We start from the raw sequence: 25,447 nt of genomic DNA, 5'->3' as shown, positions 1-25,447 counted from the left end.
AGGCTGCCTGGGGCTAAGAAAAAAAAAAGAAAAACAAACCCGGGTATGCCCCGTATTAAAACATTCCTGGGAAAAGCTTGACCATAAGATAAAGAGGAATGTGAGGACATAACAGGGCTATCTGAACTGAGTCAACAACTCACAGAACTCTGACACCCTGCACGTACATGTAATTTTTCTGCTGATGTTTGAATAAGCCAATAGTGTGTTGCTATGCTGAATTCCACACCCCTAGGCCCCTAACCTCATAAAAACCCCTGGCTTTCGAGCCTTGTGACTGACATCCGTTATCTCCTGTGTGGGATGCGTGTCTGTCTGGAGCTCCGTCATTAAACTGCCTCATGTGATTACAGCAAGATGGACTCTCGTGTTTCTTTGGGTGCTCTCTCACTCCGGAGACTATAGAGTGGGCATCCCCAAAAGGGGGTCTTACACTAGCAGACATTTGGCATGGTGAAGAGACTGTAAACTGTAAGGTACCAGTCGTCTGTCAGCCATTTCCAAGGCCCTCTCACCAGTCACACTTGCTCCTTGTCACAAAAAAAATAATCCATTCCTTAGGTGACATATCTCAAACTAGATGCTATTGACTTTAGGGACCAGTTTATCCCTTCTATACAACTGTCCCATGGACTGTAGGATATTTTGCCAAATCTTTGGCCCAGTAGATGCCAAAGGCCCAGGATACCTCACTGTGACCATCAAACATCTCCAGATTGCCCTTCAGTGTGGAAGAAAAGAGCAAAGTCAGATGTTTAACAAGACACTTGAAGGGTAGCTGGTCCCTTGTCTCTTTTCACAAACCTTCTCAGAATCTCTCTTGCTTCTCTAATGCTTCTGCCTTCCCCACCAACAGTAACTCATCAGAGTCCTACTGTACCAAGAGACTCACAGACCATTTCTTGTACCACTGACCAATTTGATGCTCCCTCAAGATAGGGAAATCTTGTCTCTGTGCCTGTCTACACTGTAAGTTCACAGCTCTTATCACCTGCCCTCCTACTGGCATCTCTCTGAAGATCTAGTGTGCAATGTTAAAAGATGCTGGTGGGCATAAGGGGATACGCACAAACACACCATTACTCTGAGCAGGACTCGAGTTTAAGAAACAGCAATCAGAAAAGATGCACCTAACCCTCGAGAGCCTCGAGACCCCAGGGACTGGGGAGAGGGTGGGGTATAGGGATATCCTCTTGGAGATGGGGTTGTAGGTATGGGATGAGGAACTCAGAGGGCAGACTCGAGAGATCTGCCTGTCTCCAATGCACAGACACACACACACACACACACACACACAGTTTCAGAATCATTCTGCTACACCTGGTTTTCTAAGTGGGTTCTGTGGATGCAAACTCGTGCCTGTACAACATGCACGTTACAGTAGGCTATAGCCCCTCTAACTTCCACTTCTTGGAGGAGGAAAGGAGAGGCATGAAGACAACTTAATATCTTTGCAGGTTGAGACTGGCAGAAAATGTTCATGTCACAGAGCCTTCCAATCCAGGATGGGGGAGAAACCCCAAGAGGAGAAAGCCAGTTACCAACACCAACCAGAGTCCTCGTCACTCAGTGACCAGCACTGAGCAGATCACAAAAGGGCAGCCAGCCTGATGACAGATGTGCACTTCAGTCAAATACACCTGTTCGTTAAAGAGACCACTCAGTCAAACATCAGGAGGAGGAGATAGAACTGGGTATTATAGACATGTATTGCTCGATGACATGGCCAAAATTCTACTTCCACACAGAGGACTTAAGTTCCAGGGGAATATAAGAGTCCCACCTGAGGCAAAACATAGGTGTATCCATTTCCCCGCTGCTATCTTTACAGCTGAGTGTGAGAAAATGAAATATACAAAGTAGAGACCATAAGCTTTGTTGCACAGAAACACAGTGTCCCCCTTCCCTGCCCCCTCTTTGACTATAAAGCTACAAAAGAAATAACACAACACTGGCCTGAGTCTGTAATCTCAGCACTCAGTAGCATGAGACCAAGGGGCACAAGTTCTAGGACAGCCCCAGGGTAAATGGTGAGACCCAGTCTCCAACAGGCAAGTAAACAAGGTTTAAAGAAATTATAGGGTACAGAATCTTTGGCATGTCGTGAACAGATTCTGCCATGCATGTATGTGCTGGTGTGGGCATTCACATCCACACATGTGCATATGCATGCAGGTTTGATGGAAATCTCTGGAATAGTTCTTATAGTTCTTTAGGCAGTTTTCTGCCTTCCTTTTTCCTTTTGTTTTTGTTTTTGCTTTTGTTTTTTGGATAGACCTGGAGCTTTGTTGCCTGACCAGTGAGCCCCAGGGGCCCACAAGCCTCCCCCACCCCACCCCAAGACTGGGATTCACAATCCTGTGCCAGCTTTCGCAGCTCTTTCAAATGGCAGGGGGAAGTCTTTACCAAGGGAGCCCTCTCCCCAGCAGCAGGAACAAACTCTCAGTAAAGTAAGATGTGCATGGAATCTTTCTATAGGAAAACAAATGGCCTTAACCAGTCCTCGTCCAGAAACCCCTTCGCTCTGTTTATGAAACGTAACAAATTCAGAAGGCAAACACAAAGAACAGATTAACGGCACCATGTGCCAGCATACCAAACTAGATTAGCTGCTATTGCAACTCTTTATTTACAGACTGCAAAGGTTAAAATGGCATTTGACTCCCACAGTTACCGAGGTATACTGTTGAATCTGCTGAACAGCGATATGTGTCAAAGACGGAAGGAAGTGAGCCATGCAAGGACACCAACAGGCTAGAAATCTTACATCACGCTGTCTCGTGATTGTCCCACCAGCAGGACAATGCCCCTCAATGATCCTAACCATGGTCCTGAAACGGTTCTACTGCCAGCAAACACTGTAGGCAGTGTGATGTCATAGGGTGAAGAACCCCATGTAAACAACTGGATTGTGGTTCTGGTCATAAAGAAATATGGGGCATATCATAATACAGAGCATAGAATACCTGCCAATGGAATAAAAGACTGGGTTGTGGGCTTATATGCTTGCTGTCCCATATTTCATTGCTATTTTAGAGCACAGCCTTCTATTTATTAAAAACGGGGTACTGTAAAACTTGTGTTACATGAGAAGCAACCCATGCACCCCCTGTTTACCACACATTCTGCCTGCCTGCACAAAAAGGCTGTGTCACGCGACCTCCACCATCTGCTTTAGTAGAAGAGCATTCTGGGCTGTTCTCACAATGTCAAGACCACTGGAGAATGCCTTTCTCAGAAGACAGCTCCATTGTTAAATCGATGCGCTCAGACCCATCATACAGTTTTCAGACAGGGTTTCCACATGTCCTAGGCTGGCTTTGAGCCTGCTGTGCTGACCAAGTCTGGTCTAGAGCCTCCGTGCTCCACTCAAATTAGCTGAGATTATGGGCACGTCACATCACACAGTCTATGTGGTGATGGGAATCGAACTCGGGGCTTTGTGCATGTTAGGCAAGCATTCTACCAATTGAGCCGTGTCCCAAACTCCCAGCTGTACTTTTGATGTACTAGGAGCCCTGATAAATTCAAAACCCATTATCCTAACCTCTGTGAGAGCCACAGATTCTGATGAGGAATTGGCCAGATTCAAGAACGAAGGCAATGAAGGTTAAACTTCCCAAACAGATCAGAGGCAGGAGGATGAGGGGGTGGCTGAATGGGGAAAGCGCTGGTGTGGGAAACACGAGGACCTGAGTTCTAACCCTCAAAGGCTACCAAAAACAAAACAAAACAAAACAAAACAAAACAAAACAAAACAAAACAAAAACTTGACAAAGCCTCAATGTCATTGAAATCCTTGCCCTGGCAAGGCAGGGACATATGGAGGCCAGGGGCTCGCTAGCCACCTCAGCTAGCTGAATTGGTGAGGTCCAGGTTCAATGCAAGACCATGCCTCTAAAACGAATGGGAAGAGCAACTAAGAAACAAAGCACTGACCTCTGACCTACACACACACACACACACACACACACACACACGAACAAGCACACACACACTTGCACACGAAGCTGCTTATTTAGGGCTTACTATTAATTAGGTTTGTTATTGTTGTGTGGGCGCGTGCAAATTAGTATGCAGAGGGAATCCAGGAGAGGTTTTAGAACTTAAAAAAAAAATGACACACTAGACTAGACGTGAGTCACTGAAGGCAAGCCTGAGCTCTCTCCTCGGGAATTAAGCCCTTGGCATTTCTAAAGCATGATGGGTAAGATTTCAAGAGCATGATGGGTAAGATTTCCTAGAATGTGGTTTCTGTTTCTATGGAGCAGAGGTGCTTCCCCAGCTTGTTGGTCAACCAATCTGGCCAAATTAGTGAGTTTGAGGTTTAGTGATAAATACTGCCTCAAAAAATAAGGGGTCAAGAAGCCGAGGAAGGTAGCCAGTGTTGACTTTTGTCCTCAAAACATACTAGAACACATATGCACACATGTACCCATGTGCACATGTATACATACATATACCACACACACTACAAAAAAAAAAAAAAAAAAAAGAAGGAAGTACGGGAGCCGGGCTGTCAGTCTTACAGAGATGTGCAAATGAATACTGAGGGACTCTTAAAAATATATTTGAGAGAGAGAGAAATATGAAGGAAGAGGAAAGACACTCTGACCCTCATCACACATGTCCCTGCAATTCCTCTGATCATACTCACCTCTGTGTGTGTTCAGTAGAGGGACACAGGAGAGCTTATTTTTATACAATCACTGTGTGTGACAAGAGGTGGGATTGGGTAGAAGCGGTCCTCCCAGCAGGTTCCCATCTACTGGAACCCAGGAAGAGGACACTCAGGTGCAAACAGAATCTTCACAGGTGTAATTAAGCTGCACTCATTCGGAGTTAGCATTAGTGCTAATCAAATGGCCAGTGTCAGTATCAGCACAGGGAAATGTGGACAGACAGACACAAAGAGACAATTAAGGTCATGTGAACACGGGAATGTAGAGGCAAAAGCAGACTATCATCACTACAAACCGAGGGACTTCAGGCTTAACAGGTGGCTCCAAGAGATGGACAGATTGCTCGGCACATTTCTCTTCAGGTGGATTCCGAACCCACGAACAACCTAATTTAAATTATGTTACCTAATTAAACTTGATTTTAATTAATTTAAACCTACAGAAGTGTAAGAGGCTATGTTGTCAAGACTTATGCTGTCTAGAACTCACTGAGTCCATGGCAATTTGTTACAGTAGCCTCAGGAAACAAACTTCCCAAGACTTACAAATTACAAATTAAATATAGACTTCATCCAAATAAGATTAGCTTGTCCTTTTCTCTTCTGTGAAGTGTAATCAAATTTATGAAAATATCTCACGAATGTTACGAATACAAATACTCATTGCAACCAGTTTTTATTGTGAAGTGCCTACCACCCCCATCCATACTCCTGCCTTGTGCTAACCCCAACGTAGTATTAACTACCAGCTCTTACAGTGACGCTAAGTTACAGCAAAATGTTGACTAAGATGGTAATTCTGAGATGGTAAAGTATCAAAAAATAGTCTGAATTCTCATAGGATGAATTGAAGGTAAGAAAAGAAGATGATTATATTTTAGAAAATATAGACGAACTTAAATTAAATCCTGGAATCAGGGCAACAAGACATAATGGTCTTTTGCAGCGAGTAGCTGTTCAATAAATGTTTAATGAATCAGTTCCTTTTTAATTAAAAACAGATCAAGATTATTAATGTTTCTGCCTTTCAAGTCTTAATGTTCACAATTCTAAGTATAGTTATATGTTCAATTAATCTATAAATATATTAACTCAGAATTTTTAAATCCAGTGAGTTAAATGTATGTGGTCCATTCAGGAATCTGTTAATTTATTTGACAAATAGTTATTAAGTGGTAGGAATTCTGTTTCCAACCATGCACAAAACATATAGCCCCTTTCTTCCTGGAGTTTCACGTTAGGCACAGAACCACAGCAATGACTACATATCATTGTGGCACAGGGGATGACACAGAAACTGGTCATGGAACTTCGTTAAGGCTTCGGACGCAGGCCAGATACAGAATTCTTTAGAAGATTTATATTTGCAATTGGAAGATGAGTACTAATTTGACAGAAAGAATAACACTGGTACAAAGGGAATTAGAAGAACATAAAAGACCTGCTTCGTGGTACCCTGGGAATCCAAGGAGGCTCATCATTGCAGGAGACTTCAAGGGCAAGCGCCGTACTAGACTTGACAGGCCTTAGAGACACGAGGCGGCAGTGTTTGGCATAAAACCCTCAACAACAAAGAGTTCTGAAAGCAACAACCGTCAACTAAGGTGTCTGCCAAAACCCACCTCAAGTTTATGTCCTAAAGAGTAAGTCTAACTACAGTGCAGAGGAGTTTTGCTTGTTTTGGTTGTAAGAGATGAGCCCGCTCCGCAGCCACCGAGGTGTGGGGAAAATGAAAACAGCCGATGAACAAGGACCTAATTTAACCAGTTCAGCAAACCCAAAACGGAGCAGAAAGGCCCAGAGTTAACCCTGTCAACAGTGTGAACTCTTCACCAGTTGCTGGCAAAAGTAAAGGCCAGCAAAGCCTCACCAAGTGTGGACAGTGAGAGCCCACGCTGGAAGACCAGTACCCTCTCCCTAGCCTCTCAGAATAAGCAAGAAGGCAATGCCCAAGCTGGCCGAGTGATTTTAAAAGAGTTAAGAGTTTGACAGTCCACTGCTGTTGAAATACGGTTCCTACTCCAGTCGTTGCTGTAGGAGGATCTGGCAGAAGCCTGGTATGTAGCAGACACCTCAGAAAAAGACTCATCAGCGATTGAGAAAAATGAGTCTAAAAAAATATACCTATCTCCTTGCCACTGGCTAGGCTGGAATGAGCTCGCTCTCAGTCTCTCTCTCTCTCTCTCTCTCTCTCTCTCTCTGTGTGTGTGTGTGTGTGTGTGTGTGTGTGTGTGTGTCCACAGAATCCTCTACTTCTCGCTACCTCCCAAGTGCTAAGATTACAAGTGTGTGCGTGTGTCCCCTTTTCCATGGGTCCTAAGAAACTCAAACTCAGGTTCTCACGCTGGTGACACAAATGCTTTACACACTATACACTGTCACCACTGCCCTCGTTTTCAATCCCTTCAAAAACGCAAAAATACAAATGAGTAAAACTAGACAATGTCGTTTCTGTTCTTGCTTCAGTAGGGAAGAAGAAGATAAAAATGGAATTTTCATCACGGAGAAGAATAAACAAAAATCTTTTAACCAATATCCTATAATATGAATATTTACGGAAAATCATTTTTAAAATAGTAATGGGGAGCAGACACAATTTTCAGAGTTTAAAATGGAAATGGGAAAAGCAGACAATCTCCTAACTACGGTACATAATTTACTAGACAGTAGCTTTCCTTTTCTTCTCTCAAATTTGTGGGTGTGACATATGTGTGCAGAATATGTATGTGTGTACTAAACGTGGGTGTATGTGTGCCCATGTATGTGCATGCAGACACACTGATGCCAGAGTTCGCCTATGCAAACAAGGAGACATCTTCAGGTGTCAGCCTAGACAATGTCAGTTGCTCACAGTGCCACCTGCCAGGTCAGCTGGCCCACGAGTTTCCTGAAATTCTCCAGTCTCTGCCTCGTTCCATCCCACCCTAAGAGTATCACAATTATACATTCAGCTTTTGCATGGGTGCTAGGGATTCAAACTCAGGGCCTCGTGCACAGGCCTGGCAAGAGCATTCCCCAATGACATTGCAACAACTCTTCAAAGGTTTAGTTTACATTTGAAAAAGGTGAAGAGAGAGAAAGGGAAAGAGAAATTGATCATATTCGTCACTCACCTTAAATACTTCCATTGGAAGAGGAGACTCTGCAGCAAGAACTAGGGCTTTTTCCAGAGCACATTTCCACTCGAAAGGCAACTTCAGATAATAAAGTTCTGTATCAAGGGCAAGCCACAAAGAAGTTAGGGACTGACGCTCTGTTAGTTGCTTCTTTAGATTTTACCTTCCCACAGTTCTTGGCAGGGTCAGCCACTCAGACTGCCCCGTAAGCAGCCACTTGCTAAAGGGATTCTCTAAAATTAAAGAGCTGCTGTCAGAAATGGAGAATACTTAACAGGGCTCTTCCACGGGGAACATTTGTATGCATTCTATTGGCCTTCTGTACGTAATTTAATGGCATTAATCACATTAGCAAGACTTTCCATCATCTATAGCCACAGTTCTACATATCACCTAACAACGTCCGGCCACAGATGGAGAACTCACTCTCTGATAAATGTCTAACCTCTTAATAGCTCTTGTCTGGTACCTACAGTTATTATAACACATTTCCCACTAAGTCTCTAAGCTCACATATGCTAAAAAAAAAGTCAGAAAAATTATTAAAACCTAAATTAAAATATACAAACAAAAATTTATATTTATACTTGAAATGTTCCTACCACATGTTGACCATATTTCCCCCTAGGCACTGGGGAAGAGGGAAGATTTACACACAAAGGTTATACAGTCTGCATGCAAAATTAAAAGAAGAAGAAGAAAAAGTTGAGTAGTTTTCACATGTTGCCGAAACTGTAGTGGAATTTTATGGCCTGATCACAACAGATTTAAGACCTTATCAAAACGGGATTTGTGGAGGCTCTTGCTGGAAGTAGATGTGTTTATATCATCATCCCTAAATCAACCCTGGCTGCCTCAGACAGACTGTTAGAATATGAATATGAATTTAAGTACACTTAAAAGGCAACATTAAACCTTTGGGCTATATTTTTAATTTCTTACATGCCTGCTTTTGAGCAAGAAGACATATATTCGGATCTCTGCAGCTTCTAACCTCACATTGAGCTTGAAGCTCCTTTATGATAGCAGTTTATTTAGGGTTTTTTCTTGGGGGGCGGGGAGTATAATTATAGTTGGTGAAAGGTCTTCCCAGACTTAGCCATGTTACAGACACCCTGCCTCCTGCTGTTGGACAGAGGGAGGTTCAGGTACAGTAGCTTCTATTTGTCTGATAGTTTTTCTAGCCTTTCACCTAGTGCTTTCTATCTCTAGCATACTTTTTCCCTAATCTGACATTTTTTATGAGCCAAAAATACATGTGATCTTCTGCAGCTACAATCCCCTTTCCTTTGTGTTAGACACTCAAACTGTAAGCTCATGAAAACACTTCCTTCCTTGAGTTGCTTTTGTTGAGTATTTCGTCATAGCAATGAGAAAAGTGGAATCTAATCCCATGGCAAAGCACTCTCTTTTCTGCAAAACTAAACCCAGTTGGGGCAGGCGTCTCTACCACCTGTGATGACTGAACACCTCCGAGGTGCAATACACAGAGAACAATGTCCCCTGTGTGTGTTTTAGGAGACAGAGACACCTGGGTACACCAGAGAATTTATGGACAATAAACAGCTCCATTAAAAGGACATAAAATTTGTTCTCAAAGTGGCCTGCACTGCAGGGAATTTAAAACTGTTCATCTGACTCCATTTACAGGTCGTGGGAAGTCATAAACAATTAAAAAGATAGTTCTCACCCATCTGTAACCAGGAGCCTGCAGGAAAGTGAGGAGACCTCCCTTTATGCAAAAGTTTGGCAAGCTCTGGTAGAGAGTGTTGCAGAAAGCAACCATATCACCACAAATAAACAAATAAATAAATGGTTGGCCCCATTTCCATGTGTCTACCCATCACAATGAATCATTTTCCTCCTTCACTACCAGGTCCACCGAAAAGATGACCAGTGAGGAAAGATGGACCAATGGTTATTTATTAAGAGATAAGAAATCTGAGGAAATGTTATGAGCTAAATCTGTGTTCTCCTGAATGCCTACATAACCTCGAATCTCCAGTGTGACATCTGGTGGTGATGAGGATTAAGAGGGACCTGCTGGGATGGCCCATGAAGGGAAATTGGTGTGCGTGCTCTAATGAACTCTAGAGCTAGAGAGATGGTGGCCACTTGGGAGCCAAGAAAGGAGTCCTAACCAAACCCCCGGACAGGTGGGCACTCTTGTTTCAGCTTTCCACACTTAGAATCATGATAAAATGAGTGTCAGCTGTTTAAGCAACCCAAGTCTTTAGAAAACAGAAACAGTTTAAGCAAGAAGCATGTCAGTTCTATTCAGAAATTTCCTGATTCCAGGATCAATCTAGTTTTTTTTTTTTAATTTTTGTTTTGTTTTGTCTAATTTTTGAAAGGGTGGATTTTTTTAAAAGAAATTAACATGGGAGAGGTCAGGAAAAAAAGAGACTGGAGAGAAAAGGACAGAATTTTTTTTCCCTTGGCTTCTGTAAGTTCCAAACACATATCATGTCTTCTAAGCAAGCACAGACAAAAAAGCAAGTGAGGTTACTCAACCTACCCCTGACTTCATGAGCTTCTTGAAAAAGCGAAAGCTGGCCACAGTACTCTGGACATAGTTTAAACTGGATGTCAGTCATTTGCTGCATCCAACATGCTCAGCACAATGGCATAAGTGCTCCCACACTGCAGGGCGGGGTGCCTTCACTTGCTTTCAGGTACAAGAGACCAGCCAGACATGGAATGCCCCACAAGGCTAGATCCTCAGACATGGTCAGTATAAAACCCAGTACATCTCCTAGAGTGCCCAGCGTCTCAGCCACTTCTGCTACCTGTTTCTATTCTCTCTGTTCAAGGAAGGAAATGTCCTTTAAAAGGTAAAAGTTGGAGAGTGGGGATTACTTACAACGGTGGGGATGCATTAGTGAGATGCAAGGGCATCTCACCTTCCACAGCCCCCCTCACAACAAACAAAGGCTATGGAATTTCCCACAATGCCTTTCACCTCTGCAGCTCCACTCTTCTCCCTTGGATCTTAATGCTGGGTAATTTTGTATTGGTTTAGTAGTGTCTGGGAATAAGAGAATCAGCCTAATACTTTCTATACTCTCTGAAATTTTATTCACAATGTCATTTCAGTTCAGAAAATGGTGTTGTCATGTAAGTGGCACAAAGCACCCTAGGATTTGAAATTAATTTGCACAAATCTTAACATATCGGGTTCTGTTCCCAAGTGAAAATTTGCGGTAATAATTGCCTCTTTTCTCAGGGGGAACTGTTTCACTGAATGAGGTAACAGAGTCCAGTTTTCATCTTGTAACTACTGTAAATGAGTGACGTTTTGCCTTTTGCTTTCTCTCTCCCCTATACAAGCATTCATGCCAACACTTTAACAGTTGGGGAAATGAACTCTCGACAAATCACTTTTCCTGTCTTTAGACAAGCTCATAAAGTCTTCTGTGAAATCAACATTATGTCCAGAGACATAAGGACAGATAGCACAATTTATTCGTGCTTTGTAAAGATAGATCTAGGCATCTTGAAGCTGAGCAACACTCCGAAGCAAGTATTTCTTAAAGGGAGATTTTTTTTTCCATTCAAGCATTGGAGGTGTAGTCCCGGATTTCATAGGAAGGAGGAAAAAAAGAAGATCAAAGAGCATAAGAAGCGACTGGAAATTCTTTGCTTTAACTATAAATCCTTGCACTGGCACGGATAAGTTCCTTGTAGAATTTATTAAGCAATTAGGCACTGGGCTGAGATTTACACAATCACCTTTCTCCACAAGTAAATTTCTCCTGCCAGGTTATGAATCCCCAGGCAAACCTAAGCTCAGTCTTTTCTCACAGCAGGGACAGGACCTTTGTTTGTTACTACACCGAATGCTTAAGGCATAAAAGGATTTCTCGGCTGCTTCTTATGTGGACAGCAACAATACAGCTATTATAAAATACCGAGTTGCGCACGCCTTTAACCCCAGCACTCGGGAGGCAGAGGCAGGTGGATTTCTGAGTTCGAGGCCAGCCTGATCTACAAAGTGAGTTCCAGGACAGCCAGGGCTATACAGAGAAACCCTGTCTCAAAAAAAAAAAAACAACAACAACAAAAACAAGTTACACGTCATGCGCCTGTCAGATTTAACACGGATGCAAATACATGGAGTCCAGCACCAGGAAATGTTCCACAGCCAAAGCCCCTGAGTGACAGGTAAGTTAAACAGAGCTTCTCACTTTGGAGCGCACAAGACTCACACTGGCAACCAACAGAGGAGCAATTTGAATGAAGCTGGAAACTAATTACTCACTCTAAATATACCTATAAGGCTGACCACAAAATAAAAATCTGCCAGAAGGAAATATTTCTTCCTTGGCATGCTTAAACGCATGAACAAGGTGACATTTTTGTTCTGAGGTTTTTCACCCAAAGGTAAGAGGTCAACAGAGGCAATGAGATATGTGGGGCCTAGGACCTGGGGATTCCAATAGCAACACACAGGCTGATCCCTACGAGCTGGGGGACCGTGGAAAAGTCGCTTACACAGTCGCAATAGCAACTTCAATGGCTGTAGAAAGAGACCTGCGCCAAAAGGCACCACATTTTTGGAATCAAAATTAACAACGTAACAGATGTAAATGTAGAATCTCATAGAATATAATGAATATTTACAAATGGTTATCCTATAAATGGAAGGGTTTTTTTTTGACTAATTAGATCTATCAGAGGGCAGAACACACTGTTCTATCCCATTAGGCCTATGCAAAGCCATTTGGCAGTACCCCTGAAGCTACCTACAATTGATAACTTGCTTGGCAGAGGAAAAGAACAGATTAACTCTTTTATTTCTGTTTCCTTTACTATATAATGATGAGCAAGTGATATGAAATTTTGATCGATGGATGGATGTAAAACAGATGATAGACAGACAGACAGACACATAGATACATAGGTCATACATATAACATACATGTGAATGGGTGGTACATAGTTGTGTGAGTAAGTAGATGACAAGGCTGCAGCGGATGCACAGTATTAAGGATGAACCTGGGCAAGTGAATGGATATAGATGGATAGAGAGCAAGTGTCTGCGTGTAAAAGTGGGAGGGTGTTAAGTGAATAAGTGTTACGTGGGAGTGTGGGGAACGAGATGAATGTGGGTAGACAGTGGGTATAGATGAACTGACACAAAGGAAGGAGAAAGGAAGACAGAAGAGGAATGTATGATAGAAGACAGATTGCATAAATGGATACATTACTACACACTACATAGCTGCATATATGGGTGGACAGATGAATATGGACAGAAGAAGGGGTGGAAGGGTGAACAGAAAACAGGCAGTCAGAAAGATGGGCATGCAAACAGATTGTGGAATATGCTTCCAAGACCACGGTCCCTAAGGGATGGGGAGACTATGCGAAATCCCAGCTGATCACCCCTTCCTTTCTTTTCTGAGCCATTGACACCATTGGAATCTGACCTGCTGGTTGAGTTGACTGATGTTGTCATCAACATGGAGTTCTCCTTTGAGAATGCTTCTGATCCGTATCTTGGATCTTATTTTCTACCCTAAAGACTCTGACACTGACACACTTAGGTTCCACATACTGGCATGTAAAAGACACATGAGCAGGTGTGTCCCGAGACACACCCACAGGAGTTTGACATCTCTATCACAAGCACGTCACAGAGGAAAGAAAATGCCGCCTCTCACCTGAAGGTGGATCCATTCTGTATTTATTTTCTTGACACCAACCAATTGGTCGAAGTCTGTAATCCAAGTAAAATAACCACCGGTCATAGGATTCGGTGTGCTCCAGTCCCACATAGCGAAGGCGTAATCTTCCACCGACATTCTCAGTCACACTAACTATCCAGTACTGAAAGGGATTCTGGGAGTCCTGCAGCTCTATTAAGGAATCAACTGTAATGAGGTCTATAGGGCCTTTCCCTCGCAGAGGCTGTTCAAACAGAAGCAAAACTCCGTATTTTAAACTTGATTTTTTAAGGTTCCCATGGAAACAGATGACAGCAGAAGATAATCATTTTTTCCCACGCCATCATCCAAGCGGTTCCCAAACATCCTGATATCCCCTGCACAGCCGCCACCCCCAACCCCCTTCCTCCTCTACACATCCATAAACCAACACCATTTCCAACAGCAAAAATCACAAGTGGATGGAAAGCAACAGTTTATGCCATTGTTTTAATCAAACAAATTAACCTTCCCAAATAAAATTGCATTTATTAGAAATTAGCACATGTTTTTAGCAAAATTATTCTCAGATGCACCAGAGCAAGAACAACTGATAACAAAATGTCTACTTTTCTCTTCAAATTGACAGATGTATCTAATATAGGGCTGTAAATTTATACCACGACTTCTTAAGAGGTCACCGTACATCTAACAGCAGCCAGAACCCTGTCATATACAGATTAACTGAATGCATGCAGATGTATGTGCAGGTGACACATCTGAGACACATTTGTGCAAGTGTGGAGGCCGGAGGGCAATCTTAAGTGCTGCTCCTGAGTCATTGCTTACCATTTTTTGAGAGGGATGGGGTCTCTCTCTAGCCTGGGACTCAGGATTAAGAAAGGCTGGCTAGCCAGTGAACCCCAGGCATCTGCCTGCCTCTGCTTCCCCAGTACTGGGAGTATAAGAGCAGGCATTATTTTTTTCTTTTTCACGTTTGGCTATATTAAGTTGTTCTGCTGCTTAACTTGGGCATTGGTTTGGAAAACCGTTAAGTACTGCCCTTTCTGAGTAAACTTTTCTTGGCATGTGAAGAGTGCCTCTCTAGCTGGCTACTTAGGGAAGCGTGTTTAACAGTTAACATGGTAAGACAACTCTTACTATAGCCGTCTTTTAACCCAGTGGTCAAAAACAGCCATTAAGATAAACATTATCAGGAAAAGTCAACATAAAACATTTGTGTACGCCATATCACATAGCAGCTGTCATAAGTATTAATACCATTGCCAAGGAAGAAAATGAAGGTTAATAATAATAATAACAATAGTAACAATAATGAAAATCTGTATCTTATCCGCAACAACACCACCATTAGTAACAATAATGAAAATCCGCATCTATCCCCAATCATTCATTTAGGATTCCCCTTTCCAGTGTACCCTTAGGACAGAGTTGGTAATTTAATAATTACATACGACATATTGCCTTTGTCTTCCTGTTCAAGTACATATTAGAATTATTAATGTTTCATTATCACATTTTCAGACAAACCATCAAGACTTGATGTTAAACTCTTCTGCTCCTATGCCTAAAATCTGCCTGAGCCACACTTTAATACAGTCAGTGGTAACTCCTCTTGTTTTATGGAGATTGCTAATCAATAGTCTTGGGTAGCACATATGTGAGAGAGCATGGAGTTATTACGCACTCGAGATGAGCAATGAATGGCGCTACTTATTAGTGGGCTCCCGGAGACTACGGTAAGCACAGGACTATGCTTACTCCTCTCCTGCCACCCAAGTTATCCTGCAAGCTGAGGCTTGAGGGGGATGGGAAGGCACTCTGGCACATGGCTTTAAAATGAACTCAAACAGAGAAAACTTCCCAATTATTGACTATAATACAGGAAAACATCAGTCGATCACACTCAAATCCATCACCTATGGAATTCAGTTAATAAACAGGAAGTTATGCTGTGAGAATAAAGACATCTGTGTCCACATGTATCCGCAGAAGGATATACGCGAAGGTGCCACTAGACAGCAGAGGACCGGGCTGCTTCAGGGCTATAATAGATGAATAATAGCAATACATACACCTTCCAGAAGGTTTGCAGGGGCTGTCCGAGAACCAGTCAATTCACGGATGAGGAAGTCTGTCCAGTCTGAGTACTTGTCTTTGATAGCTTGTGAGAGAAGAGAGAAAAAACAAACACCTCAACCCATCAGTGGCAAATCATCGCAGACTTCTGTACATTGATGTTACTTCAGTATTTTTTTTTCTGAATTTCACACCTGATGATTAAGTGAGGAGTAATGAAGTTACAGCCACAGACCTGTTATCAAATACAGGGCTTCCTACCCACCATGCGCCTGGGCATCTGGAGAGGGAGAGTCTATGGCCCTGGCTGAGGGCCTGAAACTGCTTTGACACCCGTCTCAAACAACAGTGAAGACATGGCAGCAGTTTGGAAAATCTGTAAAGAAAACATCAGAGCGATATTGCTCAGTGGGAAAGCACAGCTAAGTCAAGAACTACATAACAGGCTTAAAGAGTAGGAGGAAAGGGGGTGGGGCTCAAGAAAGAAGAAACAGTGCATGGTAATGAGGGTGACAGCACGGCTTGAAGAAAGGTTGGGGAGAGGCAGGGCGAACATACATCACTGAAAAATGGTGTTTAGTGGACAGCTGAGAACACCAGCACTGACACTTCACACACTGGAGGTCCCTGCGTGAGAGCAATCGTACAAGACTACAGACGTCTGAGTGGAAACAAAGATTGTAAAATAGAAAAAAACAGGTGCTTTCTGCGTCGAGGCACAAAAGCGTAGACTGGAAAACAAGGAACACAGCACTGTAAAAAAAAGGAAGGAGGCCATTGAAGAAGTCATCTATAAAAGGCAGACAGTACTGCTGGGCGGGGGGACAGGACTCATTGTGTACAGCGCTTGCTGTGAACACATGAGGACTTGAGTTCCTTCTCCAGAGGAGGAGGGGGAAAGGAAAAAGGGGAAGGGGAGGGGAGGGGAGGGGAAGCAGGTGTGGGGCCAAGTGCTAGCCTCACCATCTGGCACTGGGAGGGGGTTGCTACTCTTCCTGAGGACCACAGGTAGGCTCCCAGCACCCAGACCGCAGTTCAGAAGTGAGCTCCAGTTCCAGGGGTTCCAACAACCTCCTTTGTCCTATCTGCCTTTGCACACACACACACACACACACACACACACACACACACACACAAATAAAATATTTTGTAAAGTTTCAACAAGTTTTAACAAAACTGGCATCAGACTGGATCTAGTCGGCAACCCAACCCCATCTTTAACCACCGTAAACATGCATTTCAGGTACCGCTCACCCAGATCCTATCAAGTCTGGAATAAAAACCATCACCATGTCACCCTCCTATAGAGATGCAAAGCCTGGTTTTGCAACCCACAGCAACATCCCAGGCCTGCCTCTTACTCCTTTTCCACCTAGGGTCTCCATGCCCCATTTAGAATACAATTTTCCTTATTTTTACATATGGAAATACGTATATTAATATGTGGAGGGAAAACGATGTTCATGAGTTCTGTTGCATTCAGTAGAAAACTATCAAAATCACTTTTTTTCAATGCTAGAGCAGTTCTTTTAAAAATAGTTTGGTTCTTTTTTTTTTTTTCTCACAGTGATGAAGGCTTAAACTCAGAGCCTTAGAAATGCTCAGCCACTAAGCTACCTTCCCTGTCGACTATGCCATTAGCCCGGCTACACTACTCAGTTACTGAGACGAAGGTAAGGACACACGCAGTAAATTAACTGACACTTGCGCTTGCCTTCTGCTTTGTACACAAAGACCTCCCATTTCCACGGTTCTTAACTAACTCTTGCTCTTAGAGAAGAAGAGAAGACAGTCGGCTGCAAGCCTCCTAGCCCTCAGTCCCTCCAATTGTTTATAAATAGATAAAGCTGTCCTAGGTAGGCAGAACATCAGGAGAGCACCTATCTATTTAAAAATGTCAAGATTGGGACAACATATAGAAGTGTCTTTGGAAAATATGGATTTTGCAGCATACACATCACAACACAAATAAAGTAATAAGGGGCCCCGCGCTTCACAGAATTTTTGTCTGCATACAAGAGAAAACCATTCATTTTCCTCTTCAGGGCTATTGCTGATAAACACGTAGTCCAAGTTATCATTTACGGTAAAATTCTCAAGTATGCGAGCATATCGTGAAGACACAAACAACTGTGGAATTTAAATTGTCCTGAGCACTAGAGAAGGGGGTAGCAGTGGAGATAGTGCTGAAATTTGCCTCTGGTAATGCCAGGGATACTGGGATCTTCTGACTGTCCCTTACCATGGGACACTAGGAAGGGGCCTGGTATATCTACACTAACCGCCTTCTCTTAAAAACAGCACTGAGACAGTTCTCAGAAATTTTGTGCATTTTAAGAGAACTATTTCAGTCACTATTTAGCCTTCAATGCCCTAAAGTCTCAAACAAATGACAAGTCTGTCCTAACAAACGCCACCATTGGTGGGCGTGGATCCTGAAGAACAACACGGGCTGTCCTCTGGCTGCCACAGGTATGGGCACACTCATCCTAAACACATACAAGCACATGCAAAATGAGAAGGCAATCAAACAGACACATGTGTCCGTCGAAATACAACTAAGTACAACGCATTTACAAATCTCACTCAACTGCACATGCGTTAAGCAATTTCTTATTTGGATGCATTCTAGAACAAACTCAAGTGTCCTGGGGAGATCATTTAGGATAAATTGAGACGGAAGTTGATTGACAGAGCCCATTGCTCACAATGAACCTATTTTCCTTTAAACAGTGAGGGGCAGATTCCTTTTTATCTAGAATAATTAGAATTCTGCACAACCTGGAAAGACCCAGTATCCCCCAGGAACAGTAATGGGCTTTTTCTTCCTAGTGTCTTCCTGGAAAAGGAAGCAGTACAATCTGTGTGCGCAGCCTCTGCCCAGAGGGGCAGTCCCAACCCTAACCATGCTGATCTTTTCTCGTGCCCTGAACACCCCTAGAGATGCATGGGAACTGAGGCACACTCTTTTCGCATGATTCTAGCACCCACCTCGGGTTCTTCAACTCTTGAGCTAGCACAGCACTCTGCCTAACCAAACATCTAACAGCCAGGCCAATTCTTTAATCCCAAACACTCAGTTTCTAAAGCCTGTTTGACCAGGTTATTATATCCTAGTCTAAAGTAAATGTTATTAACTGGCTATCCGTGACAAGCTTCACAGAGTTCATACGCTTATAAACTTGAGTGTAAGGCTGTATGGGTGCGTTCAGACAATGTGTGGTGTGCTTGTGTGCATGCATGTGCCCACACACATTCATGTGTGTGTGTGTGTGTGTGTGTGTGTGTGTGTGTGTGTGGTGTGGTGTGGTGTGGTGTGGTGTGGTGTGTGGTGTGTGTGTGTGTGTGTGTGTGTGTGTGTGTGTGTGTAGAGACAAGCACCTCCTCTTAGTTGGCATTAGGCTTCATCCTTTCTCAGCATGAGATTCCTAAGAAAGCTCTCACTCCTCAGGGCCCCATTGTTGAGGGTCTCGAATGCCTATTTTATTTTATTTTATCGTTTGAAACAGGCTCATATAGCCCAGGCTAGCTTTGCCTTCCTTATGCAGCCAAGAACTGCCTTTGACTTCTGACTCTCCTGCTACCATCCCCTGTTCCCCTGTTCCCTGTCCCCTGTCCCCTGTCCCCTGTCCCCTGTCCCCTGTGTGTGTTCTCATCCCAAGCTTATGCAGTGCTCAGTGTAGAACCCAAGGCTTCCTATAGTCTACATAGAAAAGAACTCTCTCTACCCACGGAACTGCATCCTTAGCCCCGGATTCTGCCTCTACTTTTTTTCCTCTCAATAAGTAAACAGGAAATTTCAAATGAGTAAATCCCTAAGGTCCTGTCCTCTACGACCCTTAAAACAAAGCAAAAGTTTGGCAATAGTGCGTCTGGAAGTACGACGGAGAAAGGCTCACGAAAGGCCTAAAACGTGCAAAGGAATACGCCGCTCTGCTGCTGCCACAAAGTCGTGTTTAACACTAACTATAAGTTCTGCCTGCTTGATCATAGAAGCAGAAGCCATGTGCACTAACACATGGGGACCACTAGGGAAGACCAGCTGTCATGAGAGCCTGGACAAGTTCCCCCGGCTTTCTTCTATCAATTACAGACCAAATTATGTTTGGTGGGGGAGGGGAGGGGATGGGGGGAGGCTTTTCCACTAACAATTAGTTTTCAGCAATAAAATGTAACAGATATTAACTGATGCTTTTCTTCTCGTTAACACTAAGACCAGCCAGGTGAGATTCGCAGTTAACAAACAAAAACTCTCGAGTCAGCCGCAGAAGCAGCAATTCATCAGCTTGTGTGGAAGAAAACATTCACGCCAGATGAGGGGAAGGGAACACATTTCCCAATCACTTTGCAACTATTATTTCTTCAGCCAAGAGAAGATGGGGCAATTTGAGCTTTAAAAGACCAAAACTAAAATAAAAGAGTGCAAGAGGTCCCTATCTAGACATTGTCTCTAAGGACAACCTAATATCCACTTGTCCAGGAATCATAAGCTCTTAGCAACCAAATCTGGAGATGGCTATAGCTAAGGCCAGTGGCTCAAGCTAACACTACTGCTATTTGAGGCCAGAAGATCCTTGGCCAGAAGCTGTTGTATGCGCTCCATACACTTAGCAGTATCCTGAGACTCTCCCATTAATGCCAGGAATACCTCCCCCTGCTGTGACAACATAACTCGTTCCCAGAAAATTTGAAAGGTAACTAGGTGGCAAATCTTCCCCAATTGGAAACCAATGGTTCAGACAGAGCACTTGGAAATAGCTTCAAACATATATATTAACATAACAGCCCGGCTACTCTCCAGCCAAATAGCAAAACTTTATTAAAGCCTTAGAAATGCCTCTCCAGGGTGAGGGAAGAGAGCTCAGTTAGGAAAAGTTTGCCACACAAGCAAGAAGGCCTGCTTTCAAGTTACAGAACTCATGTAGAAAGCCTGGAACAGAGACACCCATCTGTAATCGCAAAGTGGAGGAGAGCAATGAGAAACCCATGAGCTTCAGGTTCAGGGAGAGACCCTGTCTCCAAACACAAGATGGTGAAAAATAAGCGAAGTCGGTAACAGACATCAATTCCACATATCCCTAGCACCCACGTGTGCTCTTGCGCCTGTATATACATCTGCATACGTATATACACATATACACCACTTACACACACAAAAGAAATGCCTCTCCAACCAGGACACATCGTAGGCCAGAATGGACAAGGTGCAAGAAGATGCAAAGACTGGAGAAATCTCAGGAGCTGAGCACTCACAAGCACAAGTGGACACTTCCAACACTCGCCCATCTTGTGCAACTGACTGTGCCCGTACACATGCACTTCTGACTCCATAGAACATTGTCACTGTCCTAGACTCCCCAAGCAACAGAAGAGGCAGTAGGCTATTGACTAACATACTGTGTAGTGCTCTAGGCATTTCAATAAACTAGTAGGCACTTCAATCTTCAATAAAAAAGAGGAATCAAGAGTAAATTGACAAACAGACAGGATAACCCCTAGACTCACTGCCATTTGATTTGGATAATGCCTGCTGGGCTTCTTTCTTCCAACTGTGTAAATCTTCCCTTGCATGTTCTATTTTTTTCCTGTTTTATTTACTAGCATTATTGTGTATATATCAGACATGTATTGGTGAGCAGGTGTCACAGTCCACGTGTTGACATCAGAGGACAACTTTATACAGTTGGTTCTCTCCTTCTACCTATATGTGGGTACCAGGGCTATAACTCAGGTTGTTCTGGCTTCTATGGCTAGTACTTTGCCCACTGAGCCAGCTTACCGGGCCCTAGAATCTTCTTTTCCTTAGTTAGCATTAAGTAGCTATACAGTTCCTAGAAATACCACGTTCTACAAAGGGGAAATACAGCCAAGGTATGTGAGCAAGTGAGACGCTCAGCCTGAGGGGCAGACTTTTGTCAGGGCGATAATGTTTAACAATAAATTAGAAATAAGTTCTCATAGCACCTGTATAACTTCATATGATGACTTTTTCTTCCTAGTCTAGCCAGTGCCCAGATGACCATGAACACCACCGCCATGTTTGAACTTGAGTAGTAACAGTGGCGCTATCATCCCAATTCACCGTCTCCCATGACAGGCCTTTGGCTCATCTCCACTTTGCAAACAAGCACATTCTTCCCTTGATAGTGGCTTGTTATTTTCCTCTTTGCTATCTGCCTGGCTAGGAACCTAGAGAGATCTTTAATCGAGAATATGGCTAATAAATCCATCACGTCATCCATTGTCAGCCAAGAACAACTAACCCGCTTGGGTTTATCGTGATTGACTCTCAGCTCCACCAGCAGTCACTCAGCTACACAAAGCAATAAATGATCTCCCCGCAAGCTGCTATGATTAATCACCAGCCTTCAGTTAAAGTCAATATCCAGCTCACATCATGTTGACAAAGAGAAGAATTTGGTAATAAGAAATGGCTTTGCCTTATCTGGGCTGAAGACATATAAATTACAATCAGATTATGCAGATAAAATACACGAGCTAAATCTATCCGCTGTAACTACACTTGTCACAGCACTTTTTAATGCCTCTTTTAAAAACTGGATTTATTCCCATGCTACGGCGAGAGGACAGTCCAAGAAAGGGGCTGGCACAGTGATGCCTGCGAAGATCATTTGTAGCTCACTCAAATTATTTCCTTCCACTGCAGAAATCAATAGTTTAAAAAAAAAGTCTTTTCATTTTCCTTGTCCAGGATGATTTTTTTTTTTAAGATTACTTACAAAATCGGACCATCTTCAAGCCATGAGCAGCCAGGAGTGCATGCGTAATGATGTAAGCCTGGCTCTGAGAGACTGAGGCAGGGCCGCCGCAACAGTCCACTCTCCCTTCTCCCCACCCCCACCAGGGCAACTGACTGCTGACCTGGGGAGCCTGAGAGGGCATCTTCTACCTCTTTACCAGATACAAATCAGGACGGCAGAGTCGCACAGAGATGCTTGAGCCCGGTGTGAAAGGTTAGTAAAGAAACACTGAATGGGGAGCATCTAAAAGTGTTGCCTAAAATCCCGCAGTCTAGGCAACGCGCCAGAAAAAAACCTGCTGTCCAGCCATCTCTGGGGCTTCAGGTATACATCCGTCTATAAATACTCACCAAGAACTCTCAGATTAGCCAAGGGGAACTGCTCTGGGCCACCCAGCCTCCCCTTAGTGATTGTTTCTTTGGCAGCTGTGGCAGCCTTCAGAAAAGCTGTCTGCATATTAGAATGGTACTACTGATTCTTCCCAGATAGGAAGTTATAAAACCTGAAGATAGAGTTAATCATAAAACCCTACAACTGAGATGTTAACTGCTGACCAGGTGGCGCTACTCTATACCTGAATTTCATGAGACAGAAAGGAAAAACCTTGCCAGAGAGTTGATGATGCTCCCATATTCAGCTACGTCGAATGGTGGAAGCACGTGAGCATGAAGCCTCCCGCCTTCCTCTGAGGACAGAAACTATACGATACGCTGAATTCCGTTCCAGAAGGGACTTCGAAGCTTGAAAGACTTGCCCTCGAAGCAGTTGTTCCCCATGCTCAGGAGCCAAGCCCAGAACAACCCATATGTCTACTGATCATAATGAGGGTGAACTGTAAAGTACTGCACGTTCACACTATAAACTCTGCTTGGCAACACAGAAGAGGCAAACATCCACGGAGGACTAGATAAATCGGGCTGTGAAGAGCCAGCCGAGTGCCGGAGTGCTCCGAGTTCTGATGGCACCACACAACTCAAGACACTTCGCCACTCGGCTAAACGTCTAACGTCAAATGCACAGAACTGGATCCCTCAAATGCATATCAGTTATTTCTAAGTGAGTTTGAAGGAGAATAGGGAAGAGAAGTTTCCCTTTTTACCACATTTGTTTATTTGATAGGTTCACTTTCATGACTTTTGCCATTTTTTGATAATGTCAAATTGGAGCTGGGGACACTCAGGCAGGAGAGAACCTGCTGAGCACACTTGAGCCCCTGAGCTCTGATTCCCAAAAGCTGGCCATGGGAGCATACATAGCTCACCTAGTACTGAGAGGGGTGGCAAGAGATTGGCACCAGAACTCGCTGATCAGCCAGCCTAGCCAAAACTTAGGACACTGAAAGACAATTAATTAAATATTAATGCCAATAGCCAAAGCAACTGACGGTGACATCTAGTGTCAAAGCCTGACCTCTGTACATGCGTGTGCACCTGCACACATATGCAAACACATCATAGGAAACAGAGCCAAACAACACTGAAATTAATCCAGATTGAAAAATTCAAGGCAGAACATTTAATAAAAGCCTGAAGTACAATCGCTGTCTCTTTAAGTTTTAGAGTTGCTTCCAAACGCTTTATTTTCAAGAGAAAAGAGTGAAGCGCGTACTCACTGGGAGGCACAGCACTGATCAGCATGTAACATGGAACAGCTTCAGCAGGTTTCTGCTTTCCCAGTAGCAAAATGATGCATCTGCCCATTATCGCTTATAGAAAAGACATTTCTAGCAATGCCCATGACTTCATGATCAGTCTGTCAAAGCCACAACGATGAAGCTCAAGGCAACTTTCAGACAAAACCCAAGATCCTCTCAGGAACTAGCATCACTTGTTCCACTTCTAAGTGAGTGCAAGATTTCTAGGACTTGGAATTCAAGCTCACTCTCTGAGATTATTACACAACCAGCCTGGCGTGGCTATTCACAAAGACAAGGACATCATCACTGCAAAGGGCACAGAACGCCAGATTCCATTCATCAGTGTGTGCATGTGTCTGTACACCCACACACATACACAACACAAGATAGCAAGATCCACCATGGCAGCTATTCATGTGTTGACTGGCTATGGTGTCAAGATCCTTCTTCACACATTATTCTGGGTATGTATGGATAAGATTACGATATGAATCGGTTGAGTCAATAAGGCAGACTATCTTTGCAATAGGGGCAGGCTCATACAGTCAACTGTAGACAAGAATGAATAAAATTCAAAGGTGGACCTTCCTGAGTGAAGACTCCCTCCTGCTGTCTGCCTTCCATCTAGAACCAGGGCTTTTTCCCTGCCTTCCAAGGAAACTGAAGTAGTGATTGGTCTTCGTGGGTTGCAGCTTGCTGGCTTTTGTCCTGAAGTGGTACTACTGGTCTTCTGATTCTCAGCTATGTTGGACTGTCTAGAAATTCTGTCATCAGCTCTCCTGAATCTCTCTACCTTTCCACCTCTGTTTAGACCACAGACGTAGGCTCAGGTTTTGGATGCTATGCCAGTCTAGTCTTAGGAGGCTGTGGCTCTTTTAGCACTTGGGACCTAGCTGGCAGCAGTATATCATTACTAGAGACAGGTTTCAGTCATCTGTCTCTGTCTATAGCCCCTTCTCTGTTCCCTGATCTATCAGAATTTGAAAAACTCTGCCACATGACCCACTACCATCAAAGTCTCTTCCCAAGAGCACACAGCTTAGAAATTACAAATCAAAACTTCTTAAAATATGAACCAAAGTAAACCTTTAAGTTGATGTTAATGGGTTTTCAGTCCCAAGGATACAAAAGTAGCTGGCATGGCCTCTGAAATTGGTAAACCATTCCTTAAAAGATGTCTCTGCGTGTCTTCATTCTAACTGATTTGGTTCACCAGAAAACACCGACTAGAATTTATGCCAAAAAATTCCAAATCAGTTTAAATCTAAGCTGCACGCTCAATATCTGTGTGCTCTTCATGAAGCACCTTGCTTTCCCATTCCTCTTCTGCAAACAGGGACAGTGACAGTCCCCTCCCCCGACTCCCCCTAGGCTGAACATGAATAATACAGACGGCAGCAGAGAAGACAGTTTAGATTTTAAAACGCTTGCCCTGAAAGTATAAGGTTCTGGGTTTCATCTCCAGAACTCACGTGAAAAGCCAAGCAAAGTAGCATGCACTTCAA

At 43.5% G+C, this 25,447-nt stretch overlaps 1 protein-coding gene across 14 annotated transcripts in view; it reads right to left on the bottom strand.

Moving 5' to 3' along the window:
- The window catches only part of Sfmbt2 (Scm-like with four mbt domains 2), a 224,814-nt gene that overhangs the window by 141,677 nt on the left and 57,690 nt on the right, over positions 1 to 25,447 (bottom strand). For 10 of the 14 annotated variants that reach the window (XM_006497491.4, XM_006497498.4, XM_006497490.4 and 7 more), the window contains 3 exons: positions 15,542 to 15,630; positions 13,464 to 13,710; positions 7,795 to 7,892 (listed from right to left, as the gene is read on the bottom strand). In XM_006497491.4, coding sequence (XP_006497554.1) covers positions 7,795 to 7,892; positions 13,464 to 13,710; positions 15,542 to 15,630 — 434 coding nt within the window. The other 4 variants (XM_030251809.1, XM_030251810.1, XM_006497499.3 and 1 more) reach the window with 3 other exon arrangements.

The sequence above is a fragment of the Mus musculus genome, chromosome 2, assembly GCF_000001635.26.
Source record: "Mus musculus strain C57BL/6J chromosome 2, GRCm38.p6 C57BL/6J".
NCBI classification, from domain to species: Eukaryota; Metazoa; Chordata; class Mammalia; order Rodentia; family Muridae; genus Mus; species Mus musculus.
This window is presented reverse-complemented; position numbering and strand designations above follow the sequence as displayed.